The sequence below is a fragment of the Tupaia chinensis genome, unplaced genomic scaffold, assembly GCF_000334495.1.
Source record: "Tupaia chinensis unplaced genomic scaffold, TupChi_1.0 Scaffold143796_1, whole genome shotgun sequence".
Lineage (NCBI taxonomy): Eukaryota > Metazoa > Chordata > Mammalia > Scandentia > Tupaiidae > Tupaia > Tupaia belangeri.
The window spans coordinates 7,700,008-7,723,011 of NW_006203646.1; the positions used below are offsets into that span (position 1 = coordinate 7,700,008).

General features: G+C 45.1%; 1 protein-coding gene across 1 annotated transcript in view; it reads right to left on the reverse strand.

The window, feature by feature from the left end:
• Window positions 1-23,004, reverse strand: part of GALNT10 (polypeptide N-acetylgalactosaminyltransferase 10) — a 195,972-nt gene that overhangs the window by 127,381 nt on the left and 45,587 nt on the right. Inside the window, exons 2-3 of the mRNA XM_027766965.1 lie at window positions 13,751-13,853; window positions 10,479-10,617 (exon numbers count right to left, since the gene is read on the reverse strand). Of these exons, the coding sequence (XP_027622766.1) occupies window positions 10,479-10,617; window positions 13,751-13,853 (242 nt within the window). The remainder of the gene's footprint in view (window positions 1-10,478; window positions 10,618-13,750; window positions 13,854-23,004) is intronic.

Sequence of the window (23,004 nt, forward strand, 5' to 3'; positions counted from 1 at the left end):
ATTGCTTAAAAATAAACCCTATCGTCTCCACCTTCGCAGTGTCTCCAGAACGTGGCAGGGCCACTGCGCTCCTCCCACTGTGGTTGGAGTCGCTGTCACTGTTCTCTGCCTTACTGTAATGCACTCCAGCTAGTCTCCCTGCTTTCACCCTTGGCCGCCTACGGTGTGATCTTAAAATAGTAACCAAAGTGATCCTTGGAAAATGAAAATCAGATCTCTGCTGAACTGTCGCTCCCTGCTCAAAACCCTCCCTGCTTCCCGCCTTCTTCACTTTGTGAGAGCCCCAGCCCCACCGTGAATCCTGACCACCACCCAGACACTTCTCCAACTTTGCTGCTCACTAGTCTCATCTCAGGGCTTCAGCCACACTGGCCTCCACAAGCCAAGCGTGATGGCCTCAGACGCCTGGCACTGTTTCCTCTGCCCGCAGGGCTCCTCCCCCAGAGCCAGCTGCCCTGCTGGACCCCTCACGGCTCATCTCTCTGTTTATTTGTCATCTTGTCAGAGAGGCCCTCCCTGACCACTGAAGTAAAATTCACCCTATTCTCATTAGTCCCTCTACTTTTTAAAATATTATTTTATTTATTTATTATTATTATCAATTTGACCAGAGAGGGAGAGAAGGACAGAAAGTGAGAAAGTAAGCTGCCAGGCCCAAGACTTGAACCATGGTTAGCCATGTGGGAGTCCAGTACCTTAATTACCATACCACCTACTGGCCCAGTCCCTCTACTCTTTATCCTGCTTCAGTGTCTTTTTTCCTACACCACTTATCACCCTCTGAAAAACTGATATATTTATTTATTTATATTATGACTCCCCCCACTGGGGAAATGGAAGCTCTCAGAAGAAAGGAAATATTGCCTATTTGTTCACTGCTGTTTCCCCAGGGCCTAAACCACACGGTAAGTTCATGTAATAGGCACTCAATAAGTACTTGCTGAATCTACGAACAAATCAATGAACGAATGACTTGAAGAGAATGTTTCAAGTGACTAATAGGCCTGACATCTCATCAAGGCAGAAACGTTGGGTCATTTCAGTACAGTAAACCTGTGCAGGGGCTGGCTGTAGTTCAGACAGGCTGCAGATCAGGGGTAGGAGGGAAAGGCGTTCCTATCACAGTGCTACATCCAATTAAGTTCCTGATTATTAGCTCTGGATACACCAGTGAGGTGGCCATGTAGGGCAGGAGCCCAAGAACACAGGCAGAGGTTCTGCCTTAGCTGCCCTTGACCTCCGGGGTCTCCAGTATGGGTGTGCAGCTGGCAATGTCTTCTGGGTCAGGAAAGCTCAATTCTTTTTATGTCCCTACCTTTTCTTTCTTTGTTTTTTTTTTTTTTTTAAAGAATTATTTATTTATTTCCATTTGTTATTATTGTTTTAAGTTGACCAGAGAGAGACAGAGAGAGAAAAAGTGAGAAAGCAAGCCACCAGGTTTAGGACTTGAACCGCAGTTGGCCATGTGGGAATCCAGCACCTTTAACCACTACGCCACCTGCTGGCCCCCCACATCTCTACCTTTTCTTGTTCAGGCTGACTACCATCCAGGAAGGCTCTGCTTCTACTTATGGGGATATTTTAAACATCAGGCTTTTCTGGTTCTCAAGCCCAACTTGGCATCAGCAAGCCACACTTTCACGGGAGGAAGGAGGTGGTCCCTAAATAGGACCTCAGCTGCCAGCTCTCCTGGGCCTGGGGAGGGGATTTCCCCACAGTTCACTCCCCTTCCCTGATTCCCCACACGTTTATCAGTGTGTTTTGATGCTGCAGTGGTTAGCAAATGGTAACAAACCCATTTCCAACTGGACTGTAGATACAAGTCTGCTCAAGGCATACCTGTGTGATTCTGGTACGCCTCTTAATGCCTCTGATCCTTTTATTTGTTGATCTGAAAAAAGTGAAAGACGACAACGAAGAAGATGATGATGATGATGATGATGATGGAGAAGAAGATGCCTCTTGCCCACCTGTTCACGAGGGATACTGTTCTGTAATAATCTTCTCTTGTCTCTTTGTCTGATTCTGGTATCACAGTAATGTTGATTTCACAATGAGTTGGAAAATATGCCACTCTCTTTCATTTTTGGAAGGGCTCATGTAGAATTGGTATTATTCCTTAAAGTGTTGGCAGAATTCATCAGGGAACCCATCCGGGCTCAGAGTATTCTTTATGGAAACGTTCTTAACGACACTGTCCATTTCTTCAGTACCTATACAGCTACTCAGTTATTAATCACTTTTTCTCGAGTGAGCTTCAGAAGTTTGTGTCTTTCAAGAAACTTGTCATTTCATTAAGCTGTTCAATTTATAGGCACAAAGTTGTTCTGAATATTCCTCTTCATACTTACAGACTCTGTAGTTTTATCATCTCTCAATTCCTGATATTGGTCATTTGTATCCTCTCTCTTTTTCTCCTTATAGGATTGGTTAATCAATACGTTGATCATCTTGGGGCCGACAGGTGGTGTAGTGGTTTAGGCGCTGGACTCCCATATGGCCGACCACTCGAGTCTCGGACCTGGTGGCTTGCTTTCTACTCCTCCCCCTCACACATGCTTTGTAGCAAATTAAAAAGTAATAATGAAACAATAATTCTTTTTAAAAATTGATCATCTTAAAGAGCCTTTGATTTCACTGATTTTTTTCTCTACTGCATTTCTATATCCTATTTCAACCTCTGCTTTGATCTTTTTATTTCCTTTATTCTTCTGACTGAGGATGAATTTGCTCTCCTTTTTCTAGTCTCCGAAAGTACAAGCTGATGTCATCAATTTGAGAGCATTCTTCTTTTCTAACCTAGGCATTTAATGCTACAAATTTCCCCAAAGTACTACTTTAGCGGCATCCCACAAATTCTGTTATATTGTTTTCATTATCATTCAATTCAGAATACTTCCTGATTTCCCTTTTGATTTCTTCTCTGACCTATGTGCTATTCCTAGGTGAGTTACACAGTTTCTAAACTTTCGGGAAAATTTTAAGAGATCATTCTGTTATTGATTTTTAAATTTAATTCCACTGTGGCCAGAGGACATAAGTCTGTAACACTTGAATCCTCTTAAATTTATGGAGACTTGCTTTCTGGCCAAGAAGATGGCTTATCTTGGTAAATGTCCCATATGCACTTGAAAAGAATGTATGTTCTGCCTTTACTGGGTGGAGTGTTCTATAAATGCCAATTAGGTCACACTGGTTGATAGTGCTGTTCAAGTCTACAATGGCCACCCCTTTCTTATCTGCAGGATATACATGCTCCAAGACCCCCAAAAGATATCTGAAATCACAGATAGTATGCCATTCTGTATGCAGTATATAGTTTCTCTTACTTAGGAGAGAGAATTGTTAGAAATCTCATCTTATAATTGTGACTATGTCTACTTTCTCCTTGTAGTTCCATCATTTTCTTTCCTTTTCTTTTTCCTTTCCTTCCTTTCTTTCTTCCTTTCTTTCTTTCTTTCTTTTTTTTTTTTTTTTGAGAGATTTTTGCTAAAGGATATGTCCACTCCCTGGAGGGACAGAGAGAGAGACAGAGAGACAGAAAGCGAGAAATCACCCCCCAAGAGGGATGGCCACACTGTAATCCCTTCTTCTCCATTCTCCTCTCAGGATTTTGGGTATGCATATACACGTGCCCTGTTCATGCCACCGGATCCGGGACTCAAACTGTGGTCAACCATGTGAGAGACCAGCACCTTAATCACTATACCACCTGCTTGCCTCTCAAATTTCTTTACATATTTTGAAGCTCTTTTATGAGCCGGATATACATTTAGGATTACTATGTCCTCTTGATGAACACTCTTTTAATATGAAATGACCTTTTTCATTCCTGGTGATTTATGGAGGTTGTCAGAAAAGTCATGATGCATTTTTCCATTAAAACCATAGAAAAACACGCCATGACTTTTCCAACACCGCAATATATTAATGTGGCCTCTGCAGCTTTCTTTTGACAAGTGTTTGTTCTCACCATGATGGGCTGTGTTTCCATTTCTTTGCATCCCTGGTAATCTTTGATTGGATTTCACAGTGTTGAATGCTGAATATTTCTGTATTTCTAAAAGTATTGTCAGGCTTTGTTTTGGAATATGTTAAGTAACTTGAAAAGAGGTTGATCCTTTTGGGTCATAACTTATGATTTTTTAAGGCTAGTTCATTCTAGGGCTACTTGGTCCCACCAAGGCAAAACTTTTCCTGGGGCCAGCAGGTGGTGTGGAGCTTAAAGCATTGGATTCCACATAGCCAACTGAGTGGTTCAAGTCTTGGACTCAGCAGCTTGAAAATCATGCTGGACGCTTGTGTGTGCGTGCCCCAAACCCACGGGAGACTGGAGAAAGGACTGCAGTGTGGCCCTACTTTCCCTCTCTCTCATTCTCTGGTGAACGTATATGCCTTGAAGCAAAACAAAGATACAAACAAAGACAAAACTCTTCCCAACTCTACCCAATTCCCCATGAGTTATGAATGATAAGGTTTTCCAGTCTGGGTAGTGCAAAGAGGGGCAATTCTCATTCCGAGTAATGCTGGGTGCTGCTCTCTCTAATCCTTCGGGTGATGTTTCCTGTGACTCAGGTAGTTTCCTCACAGGCTCTGCTGACTAGTAGAGCAGTCAGTAGACAGAGGCCCCTCTGCGGATCTCCACAGCTCTCTCTGTGCAGGTCTCCTGCCTCCAGCTCTTGCTTTGTGAACCACAGCCTGCTGGGTTTCCCTGGATCCTAGGCCCATCTTTTCATCTCAGGAAGTCTGAAGAAGTCCACCTGGGTTTCCCATCCTGCACCCTCTCAAGGCAATAAGCCGGGTGTAATTGCAGGGCTCACCTCTTAGGGATCATCATCCTTGTTACTCCATCTTGGCCCCAAATAGCATTTTTATGTCTATGTGTTTGTTCACATTGGGATACAATTATTATTATTATCATAATAGATATGACTGACTGGAACTTCCTATGCTGGCAAGTTTTCAATTTTTTAGACTCTGTATCTAATACATGTTTGTCAAAGCTAATAGACTCTAACTCTCTTGTTTTCTTGTTGCTTCTACTTTGTAGCCCGTTGGGGATATAAAAGTGCTCAACAAAATTCAGGCCTATTACAATAATATGAGCTTATTACTTCTTTTGAGGAAATTCAGCACATACTATAAACTAACCAGGTTAATGTAACACAAAGGAAAAAAGGCAAAAAGGAGCAGGAACCAGGAATCTGGTAGACTTGAGACTTTTATTGCCACAAAGACTTAAACCCAGGGAATGCATGAAGCAGGTCAGGCTTGCTGATGGCTTTCATTCTCACTGTGGATATCTTTGCATGGGAAGAATGTTAACACCCCACAGTGGGGTTGCACAGGAACCTGCCGACCGAGCCACTTCAGCAGTCAGGTCTCTGTGCCATGGGCTCTGTGCCCTGGAGGGGCCTTCCATCTTTGGTTGCCAAGCGGCCCTGCAGGAGTCACCCAGGACTAGGGAAATAGGCCAGCCCACCAGTCAGCCTCTGTTCATGGTCACTTGGCAGGAGGTGCAGAGGGCAGACCCGCTAGGAGCCAGCTGGCCGCCTCCCACCTGCAGGCCTAGCAAGTTGGGGCCAAACTGCCTACTTTCAGTCCTCGGTTCCCCAGTGCAGCTTCTGATGGAAGCAAAGGCAGCTGGCACAAACAAACAGCCCCTCAATCCCGTTCTTGACACATTGTTGCCAAAATTCAGTTTGAAGGAATAAAAGGCAAATATAAACCTCAGCTCCGGCTGGAGAAGTCCTTTAAGTGAAAAGAAACTGAAGGGAGTGAGCGGCTCAACTGCTCTAATTTACTCACACATTTCTACTGTCAAACTGTGGGAAAGACTCCCCCCCCCCCCCCCAAAAAAGGGAAACCTCTTAAAGAAATCTGCCAACCCTTCGCTAGGAGCCAGCTGGCCGCCTCCCACCTGCAGGCCTAGCAAGTTGGGGCCAAACTGCCTACTTTCAGTCCTCGGTTCCCCAGTGCAGCTTCTGATGGAAGCAAAGGCAGCTGGCACAAACAAACAGCCCCTCAATCCCGTTCTTGACACATTGTTGCCAAAATTCAGTTTGAAGGAATAAAAGGCAAATATAAACCTCAGCTCCGGCTGGAGAAGTCCTTTAAGTGAAAAGAAACTGAAGGGAGTGAGCGGCTCAACTGCTCTAATTTACTCACACATTTCTACTGTCAAACTGTGGGAAAGCCCCCCCCCCCCCGAAAAAAGGGAAAGCTCTTCAAGACATCTGTCAACTCCTTTCTGAAAAGTCAGCTTCCACAAGTGGAGAGTCTAAAAGAGGGGGGTGTCAGGAGCACTGGATTTTGTGACACATTTTGCAGTTAGTGACTTAAATGCTGGGGGGCGGGGGGGGGGCAACGACCCCATACCAGGCTGGTGAAGCCTCCAGACATGTCTCAGAGCAAGGATCATAATGCATAAAATAAAAAATACACGAGGGTAAAAGAAACCAAGTAGGCTGAAACAGTTACAGAAATTTATTTTAAAAAACTGAAATATGGTAATACATGTGCTTTTCTGTTAACGCATGAAACAAGATCTAGTGGTAGTCCTAACAACTACCTACTTTGAAAGCGATGATGAGCATACTTGCCATTTCAACAGGTCTATAACATGGTATGAAAGTAAATGACTTCCTTGGGTGACAATGTCACAGGGTTTTGTGGCCTACATTCATAACCGAAGAGAACACTTAATTTCAGCTAGAGGTTAACAAAAAGAAAAATGCAATGCTTTTCTCATCTGTTTACAAATTTCCCGGAATTCTACCCATGGAGCTGTCTGCAGACCCCAGGATTCCTAGACAGTGTTTCTTTCTTTCTTTTTTGTTTCTGGGCTGTCAGGAAAGAGCACTCCAATGGGTGGGAAACAAAGCAGCTGGGTGCCCCTCCTAACTCCACTTCTCTGCAGGTGAGAGGTTCATCTTCTTAAGATGAGCTCACCAAAGAGTGTGTGCTGTCTTGCCCGGAGGCCTCTGTCTAGGCAGCTTCTCTACCTGCCATGTTCTTCCTGCTCCCGACCACTTGCTAGCTCTAGTTAGGACTCAGCACACGGCACCTCCCTTTGGAAGGCTTTCCTAGCTCTCGAAAGACGGTCTCGGGTTTGGGGGATATCCTCTGTGGTCCCAAAGCTTGCCATGCCTACCCCTATTATCGATCTTCTCATCTGAGGCGCAAAGACCTGCCTGTGCCATCTGCCCCAGTCTTGCACAAGACGGTGGCTTCTTCGGAAGCTGCAGCAATGGCTGTGTCTATGTCTTCCTGGTGTCGAGCATAGGTCTGGGCACACGGAAGACCATTACTACATATTTATTGAGTAATTAGATGAATGGATAGATGGAAGTGGGACCACACCCAGCCTGCTTCTCGCTCACTGCAGAAATATTTTTTATTTCATACCAACGACTCTTAACCCTAGTTATATGGGAGAGTGCATCTGGAGATTTTAGAAAATACTAAGGTGAGGTGGTAACCTCAGAGATGGACTCCAGTGATTCTGGGGTAGGACCCTGGCCTTGTATTTTTAAAAAATCACACAGGTGCAGCCGAGTTTGAGAACTCACAGTGCCACAAGAACAGCAGATGAGGTTAGAGTACAATGCTCCCAAATGAACTTCTTTCTTATACCCAGAAGGAGAAATTAGTGCAGAATTCTGAACTCTGCAAGGGGCTAAACACATAAATTGAATTTCTGACCCTCGGAGTCAGGTCATAGTTCTGAATTCAGCAACATCACTGATAGCTAAACGATACTCTCAGACTCAGATGGAAAAATCTGGCACCTGACAGTGAAGATCATGAAGCAGACAGAAACCCGCCCCTGCAAGCACACCGAGGTCCCCGCTCCGTCCTCTCACTGCAAGAAGCTACTGGGAAATGGACCCAGTCCTGGGTGACAACACATCCTCCAACAGGAGTCCCAGCTGAGTGGCTTTTTCACCTCCAGAGTGGAGATGACAAAAATAATGCCAGCCTCTAAGCTGTTGTTGCAGGAACCAAAGGAGGTGAAATGGATGGAAGCCTTTTGATAAGTCACCATGGTACTACCATGATTAAGTCTTTTTTTTTTCTTTTTTTTTTTTAAACTATAGGGTGTGGGCATGCCTAGGAGAGAGAGAAACTGACAGAGGAAAAGTGAGAAATCACCCTCTTGGGGGGATAGCCATGCTGTAATCCCTACACACCTAGTCTCCTCTCGGGATTTTGGGCACACATCCACAAGTGCCCAGTGTGCTTTTCAAGCCATGAGGCCTTGAACCATGAAGTTGGCCATGTGGGATTCAGCTGCCTTAACCTCCATGCCACCTGCTGGCCCCTGACTGAGCCTTTAGTATTGTGTTTACTGATGAAGTTATAGAGAGAAAGATTTTTATGGGTCACTGATTAAGCACAAGGATTATAGAGCCAGACACCCTGTGTTCAAATTCCGGCTCTTTGCCTCTTAATAGCTATGTCGGGTTATGCAAAATAGTTCATCTTTTTGTGCCTTGATTCTTTATATGTAAGATGGTGATGATAAGGGTACCTATCGTAAAGGGGTTTTGAAAAGTCTGGCAGAGTTAATGCAGGTAAAGTCCTTAAAACAGTGGTTTAAAAACTTGAGTAAACATCAGTTTCACGTGGGTGGGCTTGTTAAACCACTGACATCCAGATCCGTTTCCAGAACTTCGGATGCAGTGAGTCTGAACTGGGGTCCGAGAATCTGCATGTCTGGCAAATTCCCGGGCGATACGAACACTGCTGGTCTGGGAACCACACTTTGAAAAGTGCAGGCAGAGAACAATGCTTGGCATATGCTAAGCACCGAATAAATGTTAGTTGTTTCTTGCCTTTTCCTGGGCTCTCTCCTTCCTTAGTCCCCGAGGGAAACATCATGCCCCAGTGCTACTCAGAACTGCCTTCCAGTGCTACTCAGAACTGCCTTCATGGAGAAGCACTTTTGAAATCTCCTGGCAGTACATCTCAAAGTGTGGTCCCAAGATAAACAGCACCTGGTCTCACTTGGGAGCTTGTTTGAAATGCAAATTTTGGCCCAACTTAGACCTAGCCCACCATCAGAAACTTTGGGGATGAGGTTCAACATCCTCAGTTCTAACAATCTTCCACGCAATGTTCATCAAGTTCAAGTTTAATAAGTATTTTACTAGATAAATCACTGGGACCAGTAGATGGCATAGCAGTTAATGTCACTGGACTCCCATGTACTTGACTGTGGTTCAAGTCTTGGACCTAGCAGCTTAAAATTAATGTTGGGTGCATGTGTATGCATGCCCAAATTCCCAAGAGGAAAATGGAGGAGAAGAGATTGCGGCATGGACAACCCCCCCCCCGCCCCCAAGGTGATTTCTCACTTTCTGTCTCTGTCTCTCCAGCGAGTGCATGTGCCTTATAGCAAAAATCTCTAGGAAAAAAAAATTATGATTGAATTTTATTTATTATTATTATTATTATTTAATTTGCTATTGGGCACATGTGAGAGAGAGAGAAAGTGAGAAAGCAAGTTGCCACGTCCAGGACTTGAACTGCGATTGGCCATGTGGGGGTCCAGTCCCTTAACCACCATGCAACCTGCTGTGCCCCTTAGCTCGGCTTCTTAAACACCTGTGGTCTTCATTAGTTATAACCACCCTGTAAGCCTCTGTTTCCTGATCTGTAAAATGAGTGTGGCTCCAGGACTTACCTAACAGGACCCCGAGATGCTGTACATGAACAGCAGCTGCCATTGTGATCATCTTTGTCATCATCACCACATGTTCCCACTCTTTTTTTTTTTTTTTGGAGAGGTTTTTGCTATAGGGCGTGTGCACTCTCCAGAAAGACAGACAGAGATAGAGAGCTAGGAAGTGAGAAATCATCCCCCAGGACAGATGGCCACGCTGCAATCCCTTCTCCTCCATTCTCCTCTCAGGATCTTGGGCACACACTCACACATGCCTGGCATGAGTTTAAGCCACCGGATCTGGGACTTGAACAGCGGTCGACTACATGTGGGTCCAGTGACATAGCCATTATGCCAACTGCTGGCCGGCCCTCCTTCCCACATGTCCTCACATGATTTGAGAGACTTAGTCACAAAGATAAAAATTCAGGTGTATCGGGTAGCTATTGATCAAATGAAGATTATTTTTAAAAGAAATAAAAATAGCCCATAAAGAACATGTAGAGAGTAAGGGCTGAAAACATCACTGTAATTGTCCTCTGAACCAAGGTCTGAACTTCCCTGTGGGCCAGAGCAAAAGGGGAAATGCCAAGGTTACATGGTTCCAACTCCTTGCAAAGAAGAAGCAGACTCGCTCTTCTGGAGAAACAGCCGGGCCTCCTTCCCCAGCTCTAATCACATGCATAAAGACTGTGTAACAGGAAGGAATCTCCACCAGCAGCGCTTCATGTACCTGTTTCTTTAATTAATTCTTAACAAGAGTCAGGGGCAAAATCCTTAGATCCCAGAATTTGAGAGACCTTATACTTACTTTGGGTGCCGGATATCAGGGAGAGAGCGATTCAGGGAGATTTTATCACTGACGTAGATGTTAAATCCATTTTCCCGGTATGCCTGATCCACTCGCTCAGCGTCCGTCAGCGGGTAAGGTCTCCCTTGTTCTCCATTTCCTAGTGGCAAAGAGTAAATTCAATGTTGCCAATTACCCAGCATATAGGAGGGTACGGTATATGGAGTGGAGGTGGGGAAGGATGAAAAATATGATTAAACCAGAGATCGAACTTTACAGTTGGATATGGAGCATGCCCCCAGATTTTGCAGGGGAAGTGCAAAGAGCAGGCGGGAACAAGCATTGCCTCAGCCATGGCCTTGTCATGCACTTCACAAATCTGGTGTTCATGAAACCCCCCTACCATCCCAGCAGGCTGGATATGAGAGCTCTTGACGAATGGATAAAATGAGATTCAGAAAGGTTATAAAACCAACTGTGTGGGTTCAAAAGCCCACGCTCCCTCCACTCCACCTGGAGTCCCACACACCCCTGCTAGTGGAGCCCAGTCACCTAGACAAGAGGTCTTCCAACTATGAGTGGGTCCACCTTGGGCAAGTCACACCAACTCTCTAGGTGGTGGCTTTCTCCTCGGATACCCACAGCATGTTTGGGGTGAGTCAAAACAGTATGCATATGTGAAAGCTTTTTGCAAACCATAAAACACTACATAAATGTGAGGGTTTATGATTACTCTCTAGGTAAGGCAAACTTTATATGTAAATCAAAATTGCCATAAACGATAAAAGATGCTTTTTTTAAAAGCAAGCAAACAAATTAAGATCTGCCTACCCTAAGCCAGGATTGCCTGAGAAGTGTTGCTTTTAGTCACGGATTTGAGTGGATGAAGTGCTAGCTTTCCTCACTCTGCACGATCCATCTGGGAAAGAGTCCCTAATGCTCCAGGAAATTATTCTCTGGGCTCCCAGTGCATATGGTGAGTGGGAATGTCCACCAACCCCCCTGCAGTAGTTGCCCAAGAATCTGCTGTGGTGAGGGTCTTAAAGAAATGGCAATAAACCCAGCTGGTTAAAAAATCACCTCTCCTAGAGCTTGTGGTCTGAGCAACACCTGTTTCCTTTGCAAGGTGCCAATAACAGCTGGACAGTAAGGTATAGCGGAGAGGTGGAGCTCAAGAACTGTGTCTACTCTGGTCAGCCAGCTTGGGGCAGGCTTCCGCCAGTTGTAAATTGTAATGTTGCATGTAAGACACTGCTGACCATTCCACAAGGGACACAAATGTGGCAAGCAAATAAAGACTGTAAGTATGGGGCCAGCAGATGGCATAATGGCTGTGTCACTGGATTCCCACATAGTTGACTGGTTTGAGTCCCAGAACTAGTGGCTTAAAACTCACACTGGGTGTGTAAGTGTGTGTGCCCAAGATCCCAAGAGAACGGAGAAGGGACTGTGGCCTGGCCATCCCTCCTGGGGGGTGATTTTTCGCTTTCTGTCTCCCTTTCTAGTGAGCACACACACCCTCTAACAAAAATCTCTCTCTCTAAAAAAAGAAAAAAACCCAAACCCAAACCAAAACAAACCCAAAACACCATAAGTGCTTGTTCAAGGAGGGAAGCTTTAGGAAAATGGTTAATACAGGGAAGATACTCAGAGTTCAGGCCCTGGAACTGGGCAGGGGGAGTTCAGAGGCCATCTCTGCTAGACCCTAGCTATGTCACCCTAGCTATGTCATCTTGGGTGTGCCTTTTGTCTTTCTAAGTCTCAGTTTTTGTCTTTTGCATGAATGTCAAAATCAGAAGATTCAATGTAATGATTATGGAGGGCAAGACACCTGGCACATAACACGCAACACATGACTGAGTAGTTATTAATATTCCGAATGTCTCCACTGCTTACTCTTTTGCTGGTTAGCCCAATATTCTAGTAACTCTAGTAGAGATGACATATCAGCTCTTTCTAAATGTTTCTTTTCTTCCCTTTTTTTTTTTTGGAGAGGTTTTTCACTATAGGGCACGTGCGCTCGCCAGACAGACAGAGACATAGAGATGGAAAGCGAGAAATCACCCCTCCAGGGGGGATGGTCACGCCGCAATCCCTTCTCCTCCATTCTCCTCTTGGGATCTTGGGCACGCACGCACACGTGCCCGGCGTGAGTTTTAAGCCACCGGGTCCGGGACGTGAACCGCGGTCGACTACGTGGGAGTCCAGCGACATAGCCATTACGCTAACTGCTGGTTCCCTCTTTTCTTCATTTAAACAGCAACCTCCCCTCCCACTTTAAACCACTGGTCTATGGAAACCTACATGTCATGTATTCATATTTCCATTCCCATCAGTTGAGTTATCTTACTAGCTTCATTTAGAGCCTTGTCGTAAGTTGGTTTTGGCATCAATAATGGTGGATGCCTATCATTGGGATACAAATGACTAAAATACCAATCCCTTATATTTCTACAGCATTTTCCAGTACCACAAAACTGCTTTATACCTATCCCTTTATTTGTCACCCTTATAAGAATGTCCTAAGGTTCTCCAAGCAGGAAGTATGAGCCCCATTGACAGATGGAGAAACTGAGGCTGGTAAGTGGTATCAGAGCTGCTCTTTTGATTCCTTAGCCCAGGGTCCCTGGAGATGATTTTCCATATCATTTCTGTACCACCCGACCCCCACACTTCCCAACTCTCTGATGTAACAGGAACAGCTCCAAAAAATGAATTAGCCAAAGAAAACCTTGGCTGAAGCCCACAACATTCATACAACCTTGTGGTTATGGTAGTGACTACAGATTAGCTCTGCCTTCCACACGTGGCTGGGTTTCCATTCCTAGTCTGTATTTCCTCACTGTGTGACTGTACACAGATTTCTGCATCTCTCTGAGCTACAAGACCCTTCTTTTTAAATGGGCCCTAAAGGTTGATTTGGTGTTTCGCAGAGATGTACAAAGTACAGAGTAAAAACCTTGTCCCGCGTAGGTGTCCAGTAAATGCTGGCCCTTGTTATTATAGCGCCTTGTTTTAGTGGTAAAATATCTTTCGTGGGGGAGACATTTCAATCACCTGCCGACAAGTACCTGCAGACAATGGATCTGATGACGTGAGTGGAGAAAGGGGTTAGGGCACGTGTAAGTGGTGGGAGGTCCCCAGGAACAAGGGAAAGGAATGGTGGCAGACAAGGCGGGAGTCAACTGGAGGTCCAGACACCCCTCCTAAACACACACACCAGCGTGCATGTGTGCGTGCATATGCCCTCCAGAGAACCCACCCGTGATGACCCTCCGATCCTCCCTCCGTACCTACACGCTGAGCGTCCCTCTTGATGGCTTCCCTGTCGTGCCAGTCCTTCCGCTTCTGCCCATCTCCCAAGAAAAATGTCTTCTTTTGCCAACTGTGTGAGCCCTGAAAAAAATTAAAAAAGACAAAAACTTTGAGAAAGAAGAAAGGGGAAAATAAGTTCAGCAATACAGATCCAGAAGTCACACTGCCCACAGAGTTTTTGGTACTGATTAAATGCTTGTCATTGTTCATTTGTTCGTTCCCTCAGTATACCTCTGCCAGGGGCGGGCCAGACTGCAAGGCCGGCAAGATGACAGGAGCCTGTGTCCACTTTTTGGGAACTCACAAATAGGAGGCAAGATGGACACATCCTTTTCACCCAAGGGAGAAAGCACTAAGTGTGGCACTATTTGTTTTGCTTTGTTTTGTTTTGTTTTGAGAGGCTTTTGCTATAAGGCACATGCACTCGCCAGAAAGTCAGAGAGAGAGAGAGAGACAGAAAGCAAGAAATCACCCCCCACGGGGGAATGGCCACAATCCCTTCTCCTCCATTCTCCTCTTGGGATCTTGGGCACGCACACACATGCGCCTGGCATGAGTTTCAGCGACTGGGTCCGGGACTCGAACCGTGGTCAACTACATGCGAGTTCAGCAACAAAGCCAAGTCCCAAGTGTGGAACTGTTTAACAAAAATGTAATGCAAACCACATATGAAACTTTTTAGTGGCCTTATTAGAAAAAGGAAGGGGCCGGCAGGTGACATGGTGATTAAGGCACTGGACTCCCACATAGCCAATCACGGTTCAAGTCTTGGAACAAGTGGCTTGAAAATCATACTGAGCATGTGCATGCCCAATCATGAGAGGAAAGTGGAGGAGAAGGGATTGCTTTGCGGTCATCCCCCGGGGGGGGGGTGATTTCTCACTCTCCCTCTCACTGTGTCTCTTTCTGTCTCTTTCTGGTGAGTACACGCGCTATGGCAAACCCTCTCCCAGAAAAAAAGAAAAAAGTTTCATTTTAATGATGTATTTTATGTAGTCTAATATAGTCTATCTAGAATATCATCATTTTGTTTATCATGCAACATAAAAAATATTGAGGTATTTTACCCTTTTTTTGGGTAATAAGTCTCTGAAGTCTGGTGTGTACACAATTTACACTTGTGATCATTTTGATTCAAATCCATTTTAAGTGTCTGATAGCTACATGGGGCCAGTGGCTACATATTGAATAGGGCAGCGTAAGTGACTCGAAAATGAAAAGGCCAGACCAGCACTACAGCTCACTTCCACTGGGGAAAATGAAGACCATTCCCTAGGCATGAACCAGGGCATTTGGGCAGGGCCTCAGACCAGCAGAACTGAGAGGTGGGCAGGGCCAGCAGCCTGAGCCGGGCCTGCAAGGTGTGGGTAGATAAAGGCAGGTCTGTGTTGGCCCGAATGAAAGGCACTTCAAGCACAGGAGTAGAAGTCAGGTCTTGGTCATCTCTATAGTCCTGGGGCCCGCTTCCAAAGAGGGTGGTTATTTGGCAAAGGTATGGAGAGTGTATAAACAGGCAACTGAACGATGGAAAGAAAAAAGGCATGCACAGCAACCGCAAGAGAGCAGCCTCCGGGAGCCAGGCAGATAGCATTCATTATGTGTCCAGGGAGGTCAGCCCATCGTGGTGGGCCCACTAGGAAGCGGTTTTCCCCAATTAAAGGGGGCTGCATTCTGAGTATGGGGTCATCAGAAGGTGCCTGGTGCTTTGCTGGGCTCAGCTGGAGTCTTCCCAAGGTCAGCCGCATCACACAGCTATTTACACATCTCTCCTATTCACACAAATGACAATGGTTTTCCGGATCATCTTGCCCATTAAAAATCCCTCAGTCTTGCTCTTGCCATCGTGACAGGCAGAATCCAATAGTCTTATTTCCTATATAATGAACTACAAAGGCCCTGAACCCGTTTGGTGTGCTGGGACATTAGTGCTAACAAGAAGCTGCCTGAATACAATCATCGTTCTCCTGTTTAGGAAGTCTTTGACCAATCCTGGCATTAGCAGATTTTCCACAACAGCTCAATAGCCTTGCAATAGGTCTAGTGATAATAATCCTTTGCCTTTTCTCTCCCACAGACCTCTCTGAATTATAAGAAGATCATTCTGAAAGTTGGCCTGCTAGACGTCTTGATCAGAAAGGAAAAGAAAGCTACAAAAACAAAGGCCGCGTGCCAGACAGTTCTTAGGGTTCTTAGAAATCATAGAAGCTGAGCTCAAGGTCCTTGCAGGACCATCTAATCAGTTCAGTGGGTTTCAACAGCATGGAACTACAGTTCTACAGAAGAGGCCCGAGGCACTGCCTTGGGAAGGGGCAGGCTGAGAGGAAGAGCTTGCCTCTCCCTTTCAGTCAGACCAGCAGGCATCTGTACTGTGTACCAGGCTTCCAAGTGGGATTTTATTTGAAAACGTTCTGCTAAAAACAATCAGACAATCAAATCTCCCAAGCAAACCAGTGAATACATTTGGAAAATGAGCTAGAGCCACTTTCTTACACCACAGAGAAATCAAGACTTGGGGTAGGCCAGGAACCTAACCCAAGTAAAGTCCTGATTCTCCATGTCAGGGTGACCAGTGAGGGGCTGTTTAGCCCTCCTTCCTCAAGCCCCCACTCCCTGTTTCCTTCCCCTCTTTTGCTACCCAAAGATTGGAAGCTTTGATTGATTACTTTAGGTCACTGGTAGAATCAAAGAGACCATGCAAACTGAGGCTGCTTCATGGAAGGCACAAATTTAAACCTGCGAGCCTCAAAGGGTTGTCCTGAAATAGCAGCATCCACACTAGCTGGGAACTTGGTAGAAATGGAAGTTTCTGGAGCCAACCCTAGACCTCTTGAAACTGAAAATCTAGGAGGTGGGTATGATGCTATTTTTTTAAAAAAATAATTATTTATTAAAATCTTATTATTATTTTTAAATTTGACCAGAGAGAAATTGGGGGGGGGGGGTGAGAAAGCAAGTCTCTAGGTCCAGGACTCAAACCGTCATTGGCCATGTCGGAGTCCAGTGCCTTTAACTACCACACCACATGCTGGCCCCTAACTATTTGTTTTTAATGAGGCTTCCAAATAATCCTGGTTCACGTTTGAGTTTGAGAACTACTGGTCTATAATGACGGAGACAATAATCCTACCCGCTTTGTGATGATCAGACTAAACTGGGGCTGTTTTATCCAAGTTGAGCACATGTTCATTGTCAAAGGTTGTAAAAACCCAAGGCCTGTGGGCCAAATGAGGGCATCGGAGAACACAATCTGCTGGCTTCTCAGGTGTTTTCATTTTGGTTGGGTTTTTTAAGCTCCAGTTTTAAAATGTAGGAAGATTTCATACTGTTTTACCAACATTTTTAACTTTTTTTAAAAACCCAACAGATACATCAATATTTGTTTGGGCTGAGTTCCCTCCGCCCCCAGCTGGGCTGAGCTAGGCTGGGCTAGACTAGGCTAGGTTTGGTGGGGCATGAGTTCCAGTTGGTGGCTGACTACACCCTTCCTTATTACTGCCTTTCAGGAGGCTCTCAGAGTGGATCTGTGTTACCTCCCTGGCCTCAGGGAGTCTGCAATCTGCTGAGAAATACAAAAACTAGGGTAGGAAGAGCAGAAACTGTGTCCTAAGAGGACTAGGACTTAAGAAGCCCTGGGAGGAGTTATCTCGAGGTCCTGAGATCAGAGAGTGAGTGCCAATGGTAGAAGTCACTGAAGGAGGGATCAGCCTAAGATAAAGAAGAAATTCTAGCAGTTGGACTGGTTGTAGGATGAAATGCAGCTCTTGGAAAAGATGTTAGAGGAGGGCAGGAATGGGAAGCTTGACTGTTTATCAGAATGTGAAGGAGGGGAATCACATGCAACATTAGGGCTCCTCAAACTTTAATGTGCAGTAGAATCACAAGAGATCTTGTAATTGTATATTCTGGAATAGTACTATATGTCTTGGTGGGGCTCGAGATTCTACAGTTCTAACATGTTCCCCCAAGATGATGCTGACGCAGCTGGTCCAGGAAAGACGCTTTGGGTAGTAGGGGTTAGGCAACGTTTAAAGGATATTTCAAGAGTCCAAGATCCATGCCAGGGACCAGTTCCTCCATGTTTTTTAAGGTTTCCAATGCTACCAAGAATGGGATACAAGGATGACTCTCATGGTCTTGACCTCACAGAGTAAATTCCTTAAATCTTACTCTCAGGACCAGCACATGGTGTGGTGGTTAAAGTATTGAAATCCCACATGGCTGATCACAGTTCGAGTCCCAGACCCGGCGGCTTGAAAATCATGCTTTGCATGTGCATGGAGGAGAATGAATTGCAATGTGGCCATCCCTCCCGGGGATGGGGGGGGTGACTTCTCATTTTCCTTCTCTCTGTCTCTCTGGTGAGCACATGTGCCCTATGGTGGAAACTTTAAAAAAAAAATCTTGTTCTCTGGGACCAGCAGTTAGCGTAATGGCTATGTCTCTGGACTTCCATGTAGCCAACCGCGGTTCGTGTCCCGGACCCGGTGGGTTAAAACTCACGCCGTGTGTGTGCGTGCCCAAGATCCCAAGAAGAGAATGGAGGAGAAGGGATTGCGGCGTGGCCATCCCCCCTGGGAGGGTGACTTCTCGCTTTCTGTCTCCCTCTGTCTGGTGAGCACATGCGCCCTATAACAAAAACCTCTAAAAAAAAAAAAAAGAAAAGAAAAAAGAAAAAAATCTTGTTCTCTAAATGAAACAGTAGATTGCTGAACTGACAACACTGAGAATTAAGGTTCCAAATCCTGGGAGTCTTCCACTCACTTCCATTCCCCCGCCTTAATGCTGTCCTTCCCCCTCCCTCCTAGGGTCTTCAGAGATGACTTACACTGGTTTAGGTGGTCTCTTTGGTCCTCGCATCTTCCCCAAACCAAGAGGACTGTGGAGCTTGCTGACAGAGAGAGCTCTACCTGTCTAAGTAGGACTGAAGAGTCCTCTAACATCTGAGCTCAGCAGCTGCTCGGAGATAATGAGTCCACCTCCCCTATCCTACAGAAATGGAAACGGAAGTCCACACAGACCAAGCTACCCAGTCTCAGCCATACTAGCAGGCAAGAAAATCAAAGCCATGCCCTTTAACCCCAAGGCTAGTTTTTAGTGGAAAGACCCTCTGCAGTGTGACTATACATGTATAAGAGTCACAGGCACCTCATTCTTCCCATCTGGAAAATGGAGATGATACCTGCTCCAAAGGTACCTTCAGGTGAACCAAGAAAATCACAAACAGCATATCTTGAGCACTCTCACAATTTACACACAGATTATGGATACTGGCCCCTTTAGGATCTTCATCTACTGTAATTGACATCTTCTCACCAATCACTTTCATACAGGACTCAAATTTTACTATGCAGGTTTACAAAGTTTCCAGTTCCTATTGGTCTGAGCCTTTGATAGAGTGGGGGAAAAAAAAAAAAGGAGTTTCAGATTTAAAATCGAGTATTCAGAGGCCAAAAAAACTGTAGAATCCTATCCACAACCCTGATCAAAAACTGTGGTTGGGGAACCAGCAGTTAGCGTAATGGCTATGTCGCTGGACTCCCACGTAGTCGACCGCGGTTCGCGTCCCGGATCCAGTGGCTTAAAACTCACGCTGGGCGCATGTGTGTGTGTGCCCAAGATCCCGAGAGGAGAGTGGAGGAGAAGGGATTGCAGCGTGACCATCCCCCCTGGGGGGTGATTTCTCGCTTTCTGTCTCTATGTCTCTCTCTGTCTGTCTGGCGAGCGCATGCGCCCTATAGCGAAAACCTCTCAAAAAAACAAAAAAACAAACAAAAACCTGTGGTTGTTAGGCATCTCTGCAGTCCATCCATGGAGTTAGTAGAAATAGTACAGATTAAGAAACCCAGTTTAGGGCCTAGCAGATGGTGTAATGTTTATATCACTTGACTCCCGCATAGTTGACAGTGGTTCGAGTCCCAGACCTGATGACTTAAAACATACTGGGCCCAAAATCCTGAGAGGAAAAGGGCATCTCCCCTAGGGGGTGACTTCTCACTTTCTGTCTCTCTGGCAAGCACATGTGCCCTATAGAAAAAATCTCTTAAAAAAAGAAAGAAAGAAAGAAAGACCCAATTTATTCAAACTATCACCAAATATTTATCAAATCCACCCTGTGCCAGGCTGCGTGCCAGGCACTGGTGATATGGGTGTGACAACACAGATCCCACATAGGCGCTAATGAGCTTAATACCAGACTAGTCTCTCTCGAAGGGTGGTTCTTGTGAGACACAGGGCCTCATTATAGATGCAAATTGTTAGACGACACCCTAAACTTACTAAGTTAGAGCATCTGGGGACAGGAGCCCAGGAAGATGTGTTTGTTAACACACTGGCCATGTGATTCTGATTCATCGTGAAGTTGGAAGACGACTTATCTAAATCCAGCTGACTTATTTTAGTTACGAAATCTGAGGCTAACAAGATAGAATGGATTTGCCCTAAATCCTGTAGCTTCTCAGCCCTAAAGATTAAACCAACATCCAGACCAAATATAGCTGTTGTCTCCCTGGGACAGACTGTGAACTTCTTGAAGGCAGAGATATGTCTATTCCGGTTCATTACTATGCATATCTAGGCTAATATCTGATTCATCTTAGGCCAACTGAATGCATGCAGGAATGAATTGCTCATCAATAGGGTAGGTAGTGTGGCTTAATGGCTCATACATAGCATCCTGGTTCTAGAATTGGAAAAACCTAGCTCTCACTTCATGGGCAGGTAGTGTTTTAATGCCCCGATAAGTAGGGAAAACTAAAAGAATAACAGTATATACTCCCAAATTATTGGGAGGATTAACTCAGCCAGTCTATACAAAGTACTTAGATGTATCTGGGACAAAGTTAGGTCTTCTTAGTAAAGAAGAGTTACTATTAATACATTATCTTGAGAAGGTTCACAAAAACGAGGTATGTGTTAGTGTTTGTGATGGCCATGTTTGGGGGAACAGGGGAGGGAATGGAAATCTAATAATAAAAATGTGGGTCTTGCAGAGACAACCTATTGAACACCTGATCCAATTCAACTGGCTCTTGCTGATAACAGGATTTAGAGAGTTTCCTCATTAACAGGCTGTCATATGCCCAAATGGAAACTCAGTGTTCAAGGAAGGAAAAGAAGTTTAGTTGGTAGCGGCATTCCACAATGCAAACACATGCCACGAGACCTTTAACAACAGAAAAGGCACGAACGGTGCTTTTCAAAAGACAGCAATTCTCATGCAGTAGCAATCAATGTTGTATGAAAGAGCATATCTGGATTTTTCAATCCAGAGGTAATTTTAAATTTCTTTCATTCTGTAGATCCAAATGTCCTTTCGCAGCAGGAAACAAAGGGATTGGGAAGGAGTGCCAGTAAGAGAAGTGAAAGAGACTTTGCAGAGGAAGCTGGCAGAATTAATGTGGAGATCACATTAAACAATAAATTGGAAATGGATTTTGACTGGCTGCTCTAAATAACTGCTTCTGGTATCTGGGTGCTTTTACTTAACATTCCACTAAAAGAATCGATTAGTGTTCAAACAGCCACACACTCACACACACAAATGGAATTTTAATCTTTGTTTAATCACTATTTAGTGTGCCTGGCACCCTTCGGAGGCAGGAAAGAAAGGTGGTTAAGCAACCCGACTGTACTCTGCTGGAGAAGAAAGATCTCTTAAAGTGCATACCCTAAAATCCCAAGAATGCAGATTTGGCAATCTGCTCAATGAGGACACGTGCTTCTCTGCCCGAGCTGGCAAAGACCTTTAAAAGAGTGGCAGGGCTGCACACTCTCAAATGGGATGCTGAAGACACCCAAAAAGGTCACCTGCTTCATCCAGGGTCTACCTCAAACAAACTTTTACAATGGCTTCCCTTAACCTTCCTGAATGATTTTGCTTTGAGGTTTAAACAACTCTTAATATAGTTTCTAACATTTGTTTACCTGCTAAGTAGATTATTCTAATAACCTCTCTCTCTCTCTCTCGCACACACGCGCGTGCGCACGCAAACAATCTTCTTTAAGGTCACCTTCAAGGTCATACTTCAAAGACAATCAGTTAGGGCTTAATTCAGCAGAAAGCAGTTACTTTAAGCAAGAAGTTAGGACAATTGGATAAATATTCTTTCTTCATGAGATCTGAGGGCTTAAGTTGGACAGTTCTGACTTATTTGTTCATCTAACAGATGATTATGGAGGGCCTATATGTCCAAAGAACTCTGTGTGAGACAAAGGTAAATAAGGTAGTCCATGAACTCCACAAACATGCACATGAGGGATGTATATAAGAGAGGGAAAAACACACCACCATAACATAGTGCCTTGAAAGTAGTAGCAGATCAATTCTATAGGTATTTTCAGAAGCAAAAAACTAAAATCGTACCTGGGATTATCAGGGAGGACTCTTAAAGAAGTCTTTCTCTTTTTTTTTTTTTGGCGGGGGTGGAGGGGGGAGAAGAGGTTTTTGCTATAGGGCGCATGTGCTCGCCAGAAAGACAGAGAGACAGAGAGACAGAAAGTGAGGAATCACCCTCCAGGGGAGATGGCCATGCCGCAATTCCTTCTCCTCCATTCTCCTCTCGGGATCTCAGGCACGCATGCACACGTGCCCAGCGTGAGTTTAAGTCACTGGGTCTGGGACTCAAACTGTGGTCGACTACATGGGAGTCCAGCAACATAGCCATTATGCCACCTGCTGGTCCCCAGAAGCACAGTCTTTGAGAAGAACCTAAAAGGAGAGCAAGAGTTTTGACAGGTAGTAATGGGGCAATGGAATTCAATGAGGGAAAGCATGTACAAAGAAATGGAGGTTAGAAACCGAGAGACAGAGGGACCAGCAGATGGTGTAATGGTTATGTAGCTGGATTCCCACATGGCCAACCATGGTTTGGGTCCCAGACCCAACAGCTTGAAACTTATACCAGGAACATGTGCATGTGTGCCCAAAGTCCCAAGAGGAGAATGGAGGAGAAAGGACTGTGCATGGCTATCCCCCCTGGGGGGTGATTTCTCATTTTCTCTCTGTCTCTCCAGTAAGCACACAAAATCTCTCTTAAAAAAAAAAAAGTGAGGGACATATTTACTTGGCCTCACTTAATAGGAGTGAGTGGGGTGCAAAACATAGTCATGAACAAGGTCTGGAAGGAAGTCTAGACCAGAATTGGAGGTCCTGGTCTTGGAGCAAAAGTGGAGCTGGTGTAGGGCTCCAAGATTACAGTGTCACTGCCTACCCACTCTCAGCTCATCTCACAAT